The sequence below is a fragment of the Trifolium pratense genome, linkage group LG5 (genome assembly GCF_020283565.1).
Source record: "Trifolium pratense cultivar HEN17-A07 linkage group LG5, ARS_RC_1.1, whole genome shotgun sequence".
NCBI lineage: Eukaryota > Viridiplantae > Streptophyta > Magnoliopsida > Fabales > Fabaceae > Trifolium > Trifolium pratense.
The window spans coordinates 146,096-162,567 of NC_060063.1; the positions used below are offsets into that span (position 1 = coordinate 146,096).

At 32.1% G+C, this 16,472-nt stretch overlaps 2 protein-coding genes across 3 annotated transcripts; one reads left to right on the top strand and one right to left on the bottom strand.

The window, feature by feature from the left end:
- The first annotated feature begins 4,207 nt into the window (after positions 1-4,207).
- LOC123885178 (nudix hydrolase 20, chloroplastic-like) lies at positions 4,208-8,661 on the top strand. Its single transcript, XM_045934442.1, has 9 exons — positions 4,208-4,531; positions 4,647-4,711; positions 4,815-4,992; positions 5,140-5,220; positions 6,718-6,847; positions 6,925-7,003; positions 7,544-7,659; positions 7,751-7,871; positions 8,426-8,661. Exons 1-9 carry the CDS (start codon positions 4,286-4,288, stop codon positions 8,493-8,495), a joined length of 1,086 nt encoding a protein of 361 aa, XP_045790398.1. The 5' UTR covers positions 4,208-4,285; the 3' UTR covers positions 8,496-8,661.
- Positions 8,662-9,946: 1,285 nt separating this feature from the next.
- LOC123887018 (nudix hydrolase 20, chloroplastic-like) lies at positions 9,947-15,536 on the bottom strand. Of its 2 annotated transcripts, none has more exons than XM_045936289.1 (9): positions 15,186-15,535; positions 13,771-13,835; positions 13,139-13,316; positions 12,946-13,026; positions 11,901-12,026; positions 11,588-11,667; positions 10,816-10,931; positions 10,603-10,723; positions 9,947-10,188 (listed from the first exon to the last, which is right to left on the bottom strand). In XM_045936289.1, the coding sequence occupies exons 1-9, from the start codon at positions 15,459-15,461 to the stop codon at positions 10,119-10,121; spliced, it is 1,113 nt and encodes a 370-aa protein (XP_045792245.1). In that variant the 5' UTR covers positions 15,462-15,535; the 3' UTR covers positions 9,947-10,118. The 2 variants fall into 2 exon arrangements, with proteins under 2 accessions (XP_045792245.1, XP_045792246.1); XM_045936290.1 differs by having other exon boundaries at positions 9,964-10,188; positions 11,603-11,667; positions 15,186-15,536.
- Between the last annotated feature and the right edge of the window lie 936 nt (positions 15,537-16,472).

Genomic DNA, 16,472 nt, shown 5'->3' on the forward strand with positions numbered 1-16,472 from the left:
AAGTTTAACAAGTATCACAAAAGTAGTATCTGGGACCTATGCCTGATTTGGGTGCCTCGGGTGGATTTGTGTTTGGAACCTTTAACACGATTAAAAATTTGGTTTTTTTTGCTACATCACCCTTTTGATAATATGAGAGTATTTACTTAACGATCAATAAAACTAAGTTATATATATATATATATATATATATATATATATATATATATATATATATATATATATATATATATATATATATATATATATATATATGTGAAATAAAAATAAAAGTTGGTTAAAATTTTTATTGTGAGTATCATATGTAAATATGAAAGTCATTAGGTTTGGTCTAGTAGCGATAAATTTGAGTAGCATGACGTCATAAGTTTGATCCTCATTGCCTCCATTGTAAACAAAAAAATAAATATGTAAATCTGCTTATGTGGCTTCTTCTCATTAGTTGTTGGATAAATACTCTTAGAAATGAGTATTGGGTCGAACTCATCCATACAAAACCGGCTTGTAAGGTGATGATTGCCTCTAGTATATAAACACTTAGTCAGACCATCTCTCAACCGATGTGAGACTCTTAACACACCGCTTCACGCCCAGTACTATTGGGCTTGGTGCGTGGATATAAACGGTAGGTGGCCCGATAGCGGGAACCTGATAACATGTGACCCAACGGATCGTGGAGAAGCTCTGATACCATCTTAGAAATGAGTATTGGCCTAACTCATCCTTACAAAATTGGCTTGTAAGGTGAGGATTGCCTCTAGTATATAAACACTTAGTTAGACCATCTCTCAACCGATGTGAGACCCTTAACAAATACCTTAAAATTATGGAGGGGTAATGTAGATGTCACCAAAAAGTTTATTCCTAATATATTTTTTCTACGACAAAATGAAAATTTACATTCACGTTAAAGTAATTTTACTAATAATAAGAAGGAATTTTTTTATTCTCATAATCCACAATTAACTTAAAATGTAAAGTAAAAAAAAATAAATACATGATGAAAAAATAGTCAAACTATAATTTAACTTTTTTTGACTTGAAAAGTGTTAACACCATGCTATATATAGTAAGAATTTATTCTTAATTTAGTTAAAAAAAGTTTTTTCTAATTGAGTAAAAAAAAGTTTTTCATAATTGAGTAAAAAAATTGTTTCCTAATTGTGTAAAAACTATTTATAACTAATATGTAAGTAACATTTTGTGGTCTAAATTTGAACATATTGTCACGATTATTTTTTACTACATTATTTTGGTCACAATTTTGACCAAGTTCAACACCTAATCCTTAGACACAATTAACTTAAGAGAAAAATGAATATACATTGACAATGTAAAATAATTTTACATTCTTAACCAATCACAACAATGTTTTCCGTCACGTCAATCCATTTAAATTCACGTAATTCTTCATATGACATGGAAAATATTTAACTATTCTTATTGGTCGTTAGTATAAAATTAATTTACATCGATGATGCGTGTCCTTTAAACTCTTAACTTAAAATGAAAAGTAAAAAATAAAACACAAATACATGATGAAAAAAATAGTCAAAATATAATTTAACTTTTTTTTACTTGAAAAGTGTTAACACCATGCTATATAGTAAGAATTTAAGCCTAATTTAGTATAAAGTTTTTTCTAATTGAGTAAAAAAAAGTTTTTCATAATTGAGTAAAATAATTTTTCCTAATTGTGTAAAAGACATTTATTCCTAATATTCACTTTTCTTCGTTAGTAAGTAACATTTTGTGGTCTAATTTTGACCATACTTTTTTGTCACAAAATTTTGACTACATTATTTGGTCAAAATTTTCACCAAATTCAACATCTCATTCTTAGACACAACTAACAAAAAAAAAAAAATTATAACAAAATAAACTTGTAAGTTGTAACAAAAAGAGAAAAAAAAAAAAACTAAATTAATTTTTTTAAAAATATCCTCTCTCACATTTTTCACTTTATCATGTTTCTCATATACAATATTTTAGTTTTTGGTTTAATTTTAAATGCCCTTAAAACCTTTATCATTTTCCTTTAAATAAATATTATATTTGAAAAGTATAGGTAGGACATGAGTTCCTCTGCGTTTCATTGAAAGAGAGAAAGACATGGTACTAGAATATTTAATTAATTTAATTTTTATGTATTTCTCTTTGAAACTGAAATCTAAGGTCTTCAGTATTGAAAAAGATCTAAACTCCTGAAGTACGCGAAAAAAATTTGGGCGGGAGATCTGAATTGATCATGTAGGCATTTTATCATGTTTTTAATATGTGAGCAAGAAAAGAATCACGGGACCTTTATGCCTCCTGAACTTTCAGTATAATAGTAATGGGGATACAAAAATTTCACCCTTAGATGGATACAATTTTTTCTACCAAAAAAACTATGGGGTTCTATTTTTTTTCTCTAACTCATTTCTCTCTTGAGTATAAGGTTATCTTGTGCAATTGTATGCTTTTTGTTTGTTGTTGTTGCTATATATATATATATTGTTGTGCAACATGCCAATTGTCATTTGCATGTTATCATTTACTTGAATTTCATGTACCACGCCAAGTGTTCAATGTATTACTTGAATTACATGTCACTTGTCGTTTGCATGTCGTCATTTACATGCATTTTTGTCGGTTTGCGTTTCATGTATATGCAACACCTCATGTGTCTAACATTTCACTTGGATTTCATGCAATATGTCACGTGTATAACCATATATATAGAAGAGTGGGCTAGAAAAAAGTAATTAATATATAATGCATTAAAAAATGAAAGAGTCATTTATTTTGAGATAATATTTTAAAGGACAAAACTTATATGCATTTTCTTAGATACAATTTTTCATGTTCTTCTCACAAAAAGATAGTTATTTATATTTTTTAATTAAAAAAAGAAAAAGAAAATTATTTTTAAATAAAAATAACTTCCCTCCATGTATCTAGCACAGTAAAAATTGTGTATATGGAACTGTACATAAGTGTGGTCTTATTTTAAAAATGAAACATTCGCATGGAGTATTTTGTATGAAATATAAGTATTTTATATTATTTAATAGTTAGATCCAAATTATAAATTCGTCCGTAAGACACTAAAATAATAGAAATGGACCTGCTTACTGTACCCAAAACAGTACAAGACAATAATATTTATGGATTACCCGTCCCAAGCGTTGAAAGGAAATACTTGGCCGGCAAGCAAAGGGAGCACGTTGTTCATGCCTATGGGCTATGACTATGATAGTAAGGTGTTGACACTTGACAAGCTGCAACTTGCTACTACTCACAGTCACTCATCTAAAGGGAATTAATTCTATGCATGCACTAATTCCTACAGTTATAAATGTAGTTAATTTTTAGGAAATATATAATTAAATATTTTGTCACTAAAAGGATTGATGGGTTGAGATTATATCCTACATTTTCTGTGACAATCCATTCTAGATAAGACAATTCATTCTAGATATGGAACTATCCGAAGAGTTTGGAGAAGGCAAAAAGTGTGTGGGCTGGAAATAAGTTGAGTTAAATCTATCTTGACTCCATAAGAATTGGTTCAGTTCGAAATTTTGCTTGAGTTTGACATGAACTCTTTTTTCGAGCTTGTTTAGAGTTCATGAGCAGTTCGGTTCAGTTTGTTAGGTTCAGTTTGTTTTCAACTCGAAACTCAACTCGAGAGTTCGATATGAATTTTTTTTTCTAGTTATTCTCTATTTTTCATATAGACTCCGATGTGAGACTATTTATTTTTCAAATCCATAAAAACACATCATTGTACATGAAGTTGTCTATCAATTTTAATATTACTCATTTTTATCCTATTATTGTTAAATGTTTGTCTTAGTTTCTTTAAAGTAATATATATATATATATATTATCAATTATCTAAATGTATAAAATCAATTATATATCTGTCAAATTTATAAATTGAAAATTATTTTTGAAGTGTTATTTAAAAATATATTTTGAATTGTTATATATATAATCAAGTCAACCCGTGAATCAAACGAGTCGAACTATGTATAAATCAAGTTCAGTTCATATAATTAACGAATTTAATATTTAGCTGAAGTTCGGTTGGTTCAATTCAATAAATCAATTATCGAATCAAGTTTCGAACTTTGTTCGAGTAGGTTCAATTCATTACCAGCCAATGTGTTGCCATATCATATGCCTAATTCTCAGCATCTGCGTCTTAGAACCGTTTAAAACTAATTATGTTTCTTGGTGAAAACTATAAATATTGTGTTGCTGAATTGAATTGAATTACCCACAACACAAGAGTCAAATGTTTGTGCTCACAACAAAATCACATACTTTAACCAAAATGATGCTAATGTCATGCAAATTTTCTTCTTCACTCTCACCCTCTCACACTTTTCCCTCCTTTTCTGTTTCAGCCACTTCTGGCACGTGCAAACTCACGTGGGATCATGTTTTACACATTTCTGAATCTAAACATGTCACACAACAAGACCCTTCTTCTTATCTTCAAGGTTACTTCCACAAAGTTCAACTTTGTAACCGTGGTTCTGTGAGTACTTACCTTAATTATCTCTTTCTACGGCGACAAAAATTGATTTTATAAGATTGATTTCGATTGAAATTGAGTTGAATAAAATGTGTTATAAGTTTGGAATTTCTTGTAGGACAAACAATCTGAATTCCTTCCATTTGTCATTGAGGGTCACGTTGTTGGATTCATTCACAATAGGTAAAATTTTCTCCATCTCTTTCTTTTTCATGTCTGATGCCTGTGTGATCTTATGCTTGCTTATTCATGAATGTTTCATTGGTTAAACTTTGAATTTGTTCAGGTTTGTTGAACATTTGAGACGTTTTAACAATGTGTTCGTTTTTACAAATGATGGAGGTCCCGTTGGTGACTGTGTTTCATTGCATCCATTACTGAAGACAGCCGAGGAAAGAACGAGCGCGGTTGCTTATGTAATAGAGCATTTGGGAGAGAAGTATATTCCACATATACGGAATGAGGTATTAGTTATGATAAGTTTAGTCACTAGGCTACTTGACAAAAAAAAAAGAAAAGAATATGTTAGATTCCATATCATTCTATTATTTTGTATGTTTTCATAATTCCTAAGTACACAACCTATGTTTTTTTGTGTATATTTTTTGCAGCTATACCCTGTGAAATCATCTTTTGACAAACCCACATTCTTTTCACTGGAACGTGCTGCTGCTCCTTATTTTGGCATTAAGGTATGTGAAAAGAAAATGCTTCAGATGGTGTATATTTTTAATTACCAAACCTGTTTTCTAAATTGATAATCTAGATAGTTTCCAGCTGAGGGATATTGATTTAGATTGTTCTTAGCTTCGACTCGTAGTCTTCGACCACTCTTCTTCTTATCCTCCTTGCTTCCATTCAGGTAACCCTGAGAAATGGCCGAAAAAATTAAATTATTATTCCACTTGCTTTCTCGCTTGACTTGAAAACTGGAAAAACGGCAGCTATCAGTTCTGTTCTTATTTTAGGTATTCTCTTTCTTTAGCCACACTCAGGTTTCACCAACTTCGCGTCGGGTTCACTTCAGTTAAATCTTGTTAAAGCAAACCAACGGTTGGTTGGTTGAACGTTAGGTAGCGAAAGGAACCTTTTAGCTAGCCGGGTAAATTCAACCTCACTATATACTCCATGGAATTGAGAACCCGGCGTAATTGGTTTTATCCAGCGGCTCTTTTTCCTATATTCTTTCAGATGGCCCTGCTACGTCTGCCCACTACAAAACAACAGGCCTGACTCCGTTTTAGCTAGCCGGGTAAATTCAAACTCACTACATACTCCTGGTCGACACCCTATACTGAAGTAATTGCCAAGAGAAAACAATCACTTTAGACAGGGCTTAGGATTTCCACACCCTAGCTAAGAGAGAATCTAAAACATTAGGAACAACACCAGCCATAAGCATCAAGTAAGCCGACTTAATCGAAAAGGTCTCAGTAAAATCATGTCTCCAAGACCAGGAATTGATAGCCCCTAATAAAGGAGGGTTCGTCACTGTTGTATTTTGTGTAATTCGTGCTTTGTTATTACTTGTGCAACAAGGAATAATTTCCTTGTGAGTTAGTTAGAGAGTTTTTAGGGAGTTAGTTAGTTAGTTGTAAGTTTGTTACAATTGAACCACCTTGCTTGTGTGTGAAGCAATAGAGTATAAGTAGGAGAATGCATTGTACTCTTTTATCAAGTGTTAATAATAAACTCTCTCTTTTCTCTCTAATCTCACTCAACAAACATAAGCTTCATTTTCTTGTTCTTCCACACAAGAACTTTTGTGCAAGTTCTGATAAGTGCGTTCTGAGCCTATCGTGTGTGTGCCTGCTTAGGCGCGATCCGTGACCATCCTGCTATCGTGTCTTCCCAAGATGATCTCTCTTAACCCTAGCCTTTTTGTTAGCCTTTGAAACCCTAAAATCCCCTTAAAAAAGTCAGAAAACGCATAACATATATATAGACTCGCAGGCACTACGCCTGGGCGCAACCTCCCACGCCTGGGCGTGAGCAGGCAGAGTTCATCCCAGTTTTTCATGCCTGGGCGCCAGCTCCCACGCCTGGGCGTGAGCAGACAGAATCTACCAAAACATGATTTTCTGATTTTTACATTATTTCAAGGCAATATTCAACATATCCTATAGCTCTTTATTATTTGTTATAACTTATCATCTTTAACCTTCATTTTTCTTCTGTTTGAAGAATAGGCTTATGCGATACACATGAGCGGCTATGTTGAGCTAGATGGGGAGAAGCACTTATGGATAGCGAAGAGAAGTCACTCGAAATCCACATATCCTGGATTGCTTGATCATCTAGTTGCAGGAGGACTGGTTTGTAGTCTCATTTTTTTGGTATGTGTATTATATTATTATCTCGAGTTTCTGAGTTAATTTTTACTGTTGCAATTGCAGCCGATGGAATTGATTGTCGGGAAAATGTTGTAAAGGAATGTGAAGAGGAAGCAGGAATTCCCAGGTCCATCTCTATTAAGTAAGGCTCTGCTTGGATAAACAACTTTAATAGCTTATCATATAAGTGTATGTGTATGTTATTTCTATAATAAATGATACAAGGTTTAACTATACATTTGTTCATTTACGTTTATTTTAAGTTTTAATTTGCTCCTTACGTTTTAAAAGTATCAATTTGGTCCCTTAAGTCAAACTTGGTGAGCTTATGGAAATATGTTGAACACAGCTTATGGACACGTTCCTTAAGCTCTCCCAAACAATCTTTTAAGTGCTTATGCTATATGTTGAACACAGCTTATGGACACGACATAAGTTGTTTCCTTAAGCTCTCCCAAACAATCTTTTAAGTGCTTATGCTAGTAGATAAACTCAATAAATCGATCCAAACAGGTCTGAAGTTTACAATTACCACACTTTTCTTTTGGATGATGAGCTAGCTGAACTTCTTTATGTTGCTATGATCAACAATTGTGTTTGAGTATTCAATGAACATATTTTTTCAAACCATTTGCTGAAATTTAATTACAAGTTAAATGTTTTCTATTTTCTGTTCTTGCAGAGCTAAACCTGTTGGTGCTATCTCATATATGGACATCGACGGATATAGATACCAGCGATATGTTGTATTCAGCTATGATTTGATACTTCCTGAAAGTTTTGAACCAAAAAATGAAGGTGTGCCTTTTAAACTCATTCTTGAATTTTACTCTCCTTTCTAGTGGTGCCATGATCACCCTTTGTAATAATTTGATAAATAAAATATCAGATGGAGAAGTTGATAGCTTCAAGTTAATCCCTGTCAAGCAAGTCGCAGAAGTCATACGCAAGACACAATTTTTCAAACCAAATTGCGCTATCGGGATCATTGACTTCCTGTTTCGACACGGGTATTTCTTTCTTTGTGCACACAATTTCATGCATTTCTCTCACTACTTGTGAAAATACATTTTTGAGCAGTGTTACTCAGAATTATTAAATACTGGCGTTGTATCTCAATAGGCCATATCATTGCAGAATTTAAACAAATATTTGTTGCTCTGCGTGCGATACGCTATTTAATATGAAATGTTGTGTAGCAGAATTTGAGCAAACCGTTTTTCTCCGATCTGCTATTGACAACATTGGTGCTTCTGTGCTTTTTCTAGAAACTCATGTATTCCCCAATACGCTGTTTAGTATAAAATGTTGTGTGGCGGAATTTGAACAAACTGTTTTTCCCCGATCCGCTATTGACAACATTCGTGCTTCTGTGCTTTTCTAGGAAAACTCATGCTTATAATGAAATTGGAATTTCAAGGCTTTGTAAATATATATTAGGAAATGTATTGCAGCAGTATAGTACTTAAATACAAAGTAAGAAAAGTGAATTTGTTTTGCATTTGTTTTCTTATTGTTGGGGTGCAAAGTGAAACTTTGATTACTATATATTCTGATATTGCAGATACATAAGTCCTGAAAATCATGGATATTTGGATCTCCTGAGAAGCTTAATAAAAGGAGATTGCTCCTAATACATAAACTGCGCGAAAATGAAACTGCAGCAAATCCGAATCCATAACTATTCACTGAACCAAGCATTTGAGTATCTTGGTTATTGTTATTCTTTCTCTATATGTATATATGCATGCAGTTGGATTGTATTTATTCTTTTCATTATCTTTAACTATTGGAAAGGTAATCTTGACATTATAAAAAGTCCAACCCAAAAATGATGTATACTCCATCCGGTCCTGTATATAAGAAAAAGTCTATTTTTTATATTCATTTGTTTTTAATAAGCATAGGAAATGGATTATTTACATAAATTATGCTAATTACTGTTGTGATACTTATTGACAACTTCTTTCATTTAAATTCTCCATAAGCACTTTAAGAACTTCTTTCATACAATTTTGTTTGGATTGGCTTAGGAATAGCTAATTTGGATAACAACTGTCAAAGTGTTTGAGAGAGCTTGTTACATAATAGCTTATGTTTGAGCTGAATGATAAACTTCAAAAGAAAACAATTTCTTCTGTAACTAAGCCTACTTACTGAGGGACAGCAACTAAAGCAAAACAAGTGTAACACCTGTGATGTTTCCGTAGAAGTTGTCAATACTTCTAACATGGTCTTCAAATCAACATTTTCATCAATCTTCATAGAGCATGTGACTTTCACATCCTTCAAGTCATGCCACCAACACTTTCATCATCTTTTCTTTTCATTAGGGTCTCGTAAAAGAACTGTAGTTTTAGACAATTAATATATATATATATATATATATATATATATGTGTGTGTGTGTGTTAGAAGCTCCACACAACATTTATATTGATAAATTTATGCACCTATCAAAGTCAATCTTAAATGTTCTGTCAAAATCGTCAGGAAAATAATGTAAATTCTCAAGACTCAGGGAATCAACAAAAACCTCTTGAATTCTTGAAACATCAACTCCCTTGAGCTTTTGTAGACCATTCAAGTTCAAACACTTTTTCGCCGAAGAGGGAAAGTATAGATCTGTTTGGTCACCACCAGGGCTCAACACAACACACTCTTTCAAAGTTATATATTCAATCAAAAGGACAACAAGAAATGATATGCTCAATTGTATGTTCATCTCCCAAAATTACACCGGTCATTGACAATTCCCTCAATGATAAAAACTTGATTGAACGATTCATGAATGTAGAACCAACCTTGATTCGCCCCACCAACACCAACCTAGCTAATGATTTTACTTCAATGACATCCATTGGCAAGACATAGTATTTGTTTTTAACTATAGACAAGCTTTCGGAAAGCGTTATTACCTCAACACTACTTTCAGCAGCCAATTTAAACCAAAAATCAACATACTTTGACATATCATGAAGCCCAAAAAGGTTCATCGTCAGATTAAACTTTTTGATAACCATGCGTTGGTCAGAAAACGTTAACATTCTCCTTGTCACATGATTATAAAATCTTAAGATGTTTCTCTTCCACAATTAATTTCATTGAATATGGTAATCATTTATGCCAAGTTTTGAATAAAAATACAATCCAATAGTTAAAGATAAACAAAGAATAAATACAATTAAATTGCATGCATAAATACATATAAAGAAAGAATAACAATAACCAAGATATACTTAAGTAACAACTTATGTATCAGGAGCAATCTCCTTCTCTTAAGCTTCTCAGGAGATTCAAATATCCATGATTTTCAGGACTTATGTATCTGCAATATCAGAATATATAATTATCAAGGTTTCACTTTGCACTCCAACAATAAGAAAACAAATGGAAAAGAAATTCACTTTTGTTGCTTTGTATGAAATACTATTGCAATATATGTTTCCTAATATATATTCACAAAGCCTTGAAAATTTCAATACCATTATGAATAATGTCAAAAGAATACAACATGAGTTTCAGAAAAAGCAAAGTAGCACCAATATTCTCAATCACAGATCGCAGAAAGAAACTCTACACAACAGTGTTATAGTGCCACCATAGCCGCTATTTGACAACATTTTGTACTAAAAATAGAGTATTGCGGAACAACACTGATTTGTTCAAATTATGCCATGTTATAGAGCTCTCAAAATAAGGTGAGAAATGTATGAAATGATGTGGACAAAGAAGGAAATACCCGTGTCGAAACAGGAAATCAATGATCACGATAGCGCAATTTGGTTTGAAAAATTGTGTCGTGCGAATAACTTCTGCAACTTGCTTAACAGGGATCAATTTGAAGCTTTCAACTTCTCCATCTGATATTTGATTTAACAAGTTTATCACAAAGGGTGATCATGGAACCGTTGGAAAGGAGAATAAAATTTGAGAATAAGTTTAAAAAACAGACCTTCATTTTTTGGTACAAAACTTTCCGGAAGTATCAAATCATAGCAGAATAGAACATCTCTCTTGTATCTATATCCGTCGATGTCCATATATGAGACAGCACCAACAGGTTTAGCTCTGCAAGAACAACAGTGAAGAGACATTTAACTTGATTTCTCATTTTAGCAATTGGTTGGAAAATAATGGTAAACTGAATAACCAACAAAGTTGTTGAGCATAGCAACATAAAGAAGTTCAGCTAGCTCATCATCGCAGAAGAAAAACCAAAATTTGTGCTATAAAGGAGGAGAGGGAGGAAGGTATGGTGGATGTAAGCTTTGTGTTTGTTTATATCAAGCTTATTTGAGTTTATCTACTGATATAAGCACTTGTGATATTATTTGGAAGAGCTTATAAAAACAACTTATGACATGTTCATGTTGTTAATCTTAGATAGCTAAAAATGCTATAGTCGGTAACGCTAAACGCTATGGCGCCACTTCTTGACCGCTATTCACGGCCGCTATCACCACTACTCTCAGAGGCGCCTCACAGGCCTATGGCGTGGCAGTGGGGGGCTGCGCTGCCACACTATAGGCACATTATTGACAACCTAGGACATGTTCATAAGGTATGTTCAGTTTTTTCACAAACTCTCCGAGATAGCTTATGGAAACAACTTATAGCTTATATAAAAAAAATTGACTTTATTTTATCTTTGGTTATAGAAATAGCTTATACATAAACACTTATATGGTAAGTGCTTAAAGTTAGTTATTTAAACAGGGTCTTACTTAATAGAGATGGACCTGGGAATTCCAGCTTCCTCTTCACATTCCTTTACAACATTTTCCTGACAATCAATTCCATGTGGCTGTGACAGTAGCGATTAACTCAGAAACTCGAGATGATAATAAATATTAACTTAAAAAAAATAGTAAACTGTTCCAATCCGCTTATATTAATTTGATCATTTCAGCGGTTGCACATTATCAACGCTGTTCAGTTCCAGAAAAAAGTCTTAGGAAGAAAGTTTAATATGTCAAGGCTCAGATTTGAACTTTTAGTTGGCCTACATTGGAAAGAGATAAAAATGAAATTACAAACCAGTCCTCCGGCAACAAGATGATCAAGCATTCCAGGATATGTGGATTTCGAGTGACTTCTCTTCGCTATCCATAGGTGCTTCTCTCCATCCAGCTCAACATATCCACTCATATGGATTCCATAAGCCTATTCTTCAATCAGGATAAGAAAGAAGGTTAAAGACGATATCTCTAACCCTATTTTTTATTTTATTTTTGGTCCAGATCTCTAACCCTATTTATAAGAAACTCTTTTTTTTGTATTAACCCTTTGGTTCCCAGGGGAAGGGGCACCGGTGATCCAGAGTTCGGCTGCATGGTAAGTAAAGCCGGACTAAGAATTGTTCCCATCAGGAATCGAACTCGGGTTCTCCTGAACGATTTGTTCTAGGGGGAGCTCATTAACCACTTGGGCCCATTGTCTTGGTTTATTTATAAGAAACTTTAGTCATTATCATATGTGTCCATTTTGTGTATAATGTTACTTAAATACCCTTTTGTGTATAGATGTGTCAAACTATGACTTTCCACCACTCAAGACAAATTAGTAGTATTAATAAGTGATGAAGTTGGAAAATGAAAATGTAACTATTGAAATGGAGAACAAAGGTAGTAACAAACAAGAGCTTTAGGATACAATGTGGACATCTATAAGAAAGTTTATCATAAAACAAATAGCGTACAGATATATACCGCTAAGACCAATATTAATCTTCAAAATAATTTCAGCAACAATAATCTATAATGGATAAATTCAACTCCAAATTAGTAATGCAGGTTCAGTAGTCGAATTTCAATTAGATGATGATTAATACTTGACAATTTTACTTAAATTTGTAACGGTGAAATTTAACGTACATAAAAGAAATAGGTTATCATGAAATGGAACATAATTTTCTCCCAAAACAATGAATGGTGGCTTAATACACTTTTGCAGAGTTAACTGTATAACAGTTGAACATATGATTTAAAAACTTAACAAACTTTACAGTAAATACAATAAATTTTAGAAAAACAGTTTGGTAATTAAGTACACACTATCCAAAGTATTTTTTTTTCTCACGTACCTTAATGCCAAAATAAGGAGCAGCAGCGCGTTCCAGTGAAAAGAAAATAGGTTTGTCAAATGATGATTTCACTGGGTATAGCTTGTAAAACATACACAAAAAACATAAGCTATGTAAGGTATCATAAAAACATAGAGTAGAATAGAACCGAATGGTGAAATTTAACACATTCTAAACTTATTATAACTAATACCTCATTCCTTATACCTGGAATATGCTCCTCTCCCAAATGCTCTATTACATAACCAACTGCGCTGGTTCTTTCGTCAGCTGTCTTCAGTAATGGATGCAATGAAACGCAGTCACCAAAGGGACCACTGTCTTTAGGAAAAATGAACACATCACTAAAGCCTCTCAAATGCTCAACAAACCTGTACAAATTCAAAGATTAACCAACATACTAGCCACTATGTTTAGCCTAGGTGTAATGCAGCAGTTCATTTCACAATAAATCAGAACAAGCTAAATAATTGATTCAGGCATTCAGCCCAAAAAGGTTAACCAATTAAGTTACCCGAGTTCTTGCTCAGAAGAAAGTCAGTTGAGGACAATGTCCCTTTATACGTCTCAAGCTAAGGTTTATCTATATTCATGATTCATGATTATTCTCTAATGTTTGTGATCTATGTATTAGGTGCATAGTTTGTGACGGGTGATTATAGATGTTCACAACTTTTCTTGTCATACGTGATTGATGGTACCTGCGTAGTTCGTGACAATCGTGATTTTGTATAGTAGGCGAACAATATTTTCCAACAAGTTCATAACTAACAAAGCATGACATGACACAAGCATTTTACAATGAAGAAATGGAGTAAATTTTACCTATTGTGAATGAATCCGACAACATTTCCCTCAATGGCAAATGGAAGGAATTCAGATTGTTTGTCCTACAATACAACCAATTAAAAATCCAAACTCAATAACACAGTCTGACAAAACTCAATTTTGTTTGGATCACTTCCCCAATACAATATATAGGCGTGTTTGGATTAGCTTATTTTTGAGCTTATGCAAAACAACTTATACAAAAAAATAAGTTCTTACGTATTATTTGCATTTTGAACTTCTATTGTATTACAGTGGTCTAATGTATTCTATGTATAATACAAAAAATAAAAATACTCTTTAAATAATTAAAAACAGATTACTATTCCAAACCTAATTCTTTTTAAGATTTCTATTTCGATGAACTGGTTACCACCAACCTTTTCGAAATAGGAAATAGTTTTTCATAGAATCCCCGGATCATCTGTCAATTATTTAATCAATTTAATCAATTCTTTTTTTGGAATACTAAAAAGATTATATATATATATATATATATATATATATATATATTTTCTTATTTACCGGGATTCTGAAAAGAATCTGAAATCTAAAAATTCAAATCAGAAGAATAAAAAAAAGTTGCTTTTTGATTGTTTCAGATTGATTAGAAACAATATATAATAGATTAGATGAAACAAAGAAAAAATGTTGATAACATTCTATCTATATCGATACATATCTATAGATATCTCTATATGAAAAGAAATTATAAGTTTGTTAAGGTATTTTATGAAATAATAGCTTATAAAAATACAATTTTTGCTAGTGAGAACTTATGAATTAATATAAAAACTTATTTATTTGCATAAACTATTTTTCATAAGCTCAAAAATAAGCTAATCCAAACAGGCCCATAATACAATAAACAAAAAAACGAAAATATTGGATCCTTCACTTCAAAATTAGCTAAACCCAAATTTCAAATATAATGATAACAATTGTAAAGATTAAAACTTTATTGAAAAAATGCACAATTGGGTATCTAAAATTGAACATGATTCACAATTCTCAGTCAACAGAAAACAACTTTGCTTTGTTTCATTCATTGTTTTTAGCTAAAACCTAATATTCTAGCTTCTGAGGTAACAAATAATCAATTCTCAAAATTGATCACATACATACACACAAAGAATAATGCTAGCAACACACTCTTTAACAAACATACTCCAACACACTCTCTTTTATCGGTTGAAATTCACATGGGTCCCATAAAAAAATGTGGACCCATATAACTTTTATGAGACCCATATAAATTTTAACCAATAAAAGAGAGTGTGTTAGAGTGTGTTTGTTATTGGAGTGTGTTGCTAGCACTCCTCTACACACAAAAGCAATTCTGATTCAAATTATTCAACCAATTGATAAAAAAAAATCACACTTTTGATGAGGTAATTAAGGTAAGAACTTACAGAACCACGATTACAAAGTTGAACTTTTTGGAAATAACCATGAAGATAAGAAGAAGGGTCTTGTTGTTGTGTGACATGTTTAGATTCAGAAATATGTAGAACATGATCCCACGTGAGTTTGCACGTGCCAGCAGTGGCTGAAACAGAAAAGGAGGGAAAAGTGTGAGAGGGTGAGAGTGAAGAAGAAAAGGGTTTGTAGAAGGGTAAGGATGTAGCAAATTTGCATGACATTTGCATCATTTTGGTTAAAGTATGTGATTTTGGGAGCACAAACATTTGACTCTTGTGTTGTGGATAATTCAATTCGATTCAGCAACACAATAGATTCTGTTTTTTTGGTGAAAAAGAATGATAACAATTTTCATGTTTTTTTTTTACTAAAAATCATACTCTCTCCGATCTTAAATATAAAAGAAAATTTACTCTTCAGATAAATTGAGAATTTAATGTATTTAGTCTATAATGTAAACTAAATACGTTAGATTCTCAACGAATCTAAAAAGTATATTTTTTCTTATATTTAAATCTGAAGAAATATGTTATGTATGTTATAATGATTTCGGTCGAAGAACAATAATGTGGATGGAAATGCTAGGATTTCACAAAGTGATATTTGAGATGGATTGCAAGATGCTAGTTGATGATGTATATAATAAAAAACAATAATTTTATTGATGATTATTGTAGAACATTGCTTTTACCCCGCGTCAAAGCAAACAGAATAGTTCATGTTCTCGTACGAGCAGCTCTTTCTCATGCTTCTCGCACTACTTTCGATGTTATTCCGAGTAGTATTACCATCAGGGACGGATCTAGACATCAAATATCAGTGTGGCTAAAATTAAAGATACTATGAACTAAATTATCCCGAAAATAAGAAATAATATTGTTTAGTGTAATACATCTACAATGAAAAATATCTACTATCTATTTCTTGAAAATGAGTTAAAATAACATCATTGTTAATTATTTTAAGAACATCTCTCTTTATAAAAGTTACAAGACAATCATTTAAGCACTGAGATACGTGTTCCTTCTTATGTCGTGTGTGTAAGTATGTGTTTCATTCTGTGGCGGAAAACCAAAATATTTTATTTAATTTTTTTATATAATTATTTAAGTTTTGTATTACAGACGGATTTTTTTTTTTATCAAATTTAATTATTTATATGTTCTTTTTATCTATATTTAAACTATATATAAAGAGAATACATGAGTTTTGGTGTGGACTTTTCATAATATCAACAATACCCTTGATTTTTTTTAGTAGCAACAAAAATCTTTTAT

What these genes read in the sequence shown, in the direction of transcription:
- LOC123885178 (XM_045934442.1), top strand. Translation starts at nt 4,286, where the DNA reads ATGTTTGTGCTCACAACAAAATCACATACTTTAACCAAAATGATGCTA. An exon ending in TTCCACATATACGGAATGAG is followed by an intron (nt 4,993 to 5,139) that starts GTATTAGTTATG and finishes TATTTTTTGCAG; the next exon opens with CTATACCCTGTGAAATCATC. An exon ending in AGTTGCAGGAGGACTGGTTT is followed by an intron (nt 6,848 to 6,924) that starts GTAGTCTCATTT and finishes TTGCAATTGCAG; the next exon opens with CCGATGGAATTGATTGTCGG.
- LOC123887018 (XM_045936289.1), bottom strand. Translation starts at nt 15,461, where the DNA reads ATGTTTGTGCTCCCAAAATCACATACTTTAACCAAAATGATGCAAATG. An exon ending in AACTTTGTAATCGTGGTTCT is followed by an intron (nt 13,836 to 15,185) that starts GTAAGTTCTTAC and finishes GTTGTATTGTAG; the next exon opens with GACAAACAATCTGAATTCCT. An exon ending in TTTTGTACCAAAAAATGAAG is followed by an intron (nt 10,724 to 10,815) that starts GTCTGTTTTTTA and finishes ATCAAATATCAG; the next exon opens with ATGGAGAAGTTGAAAGCTTC.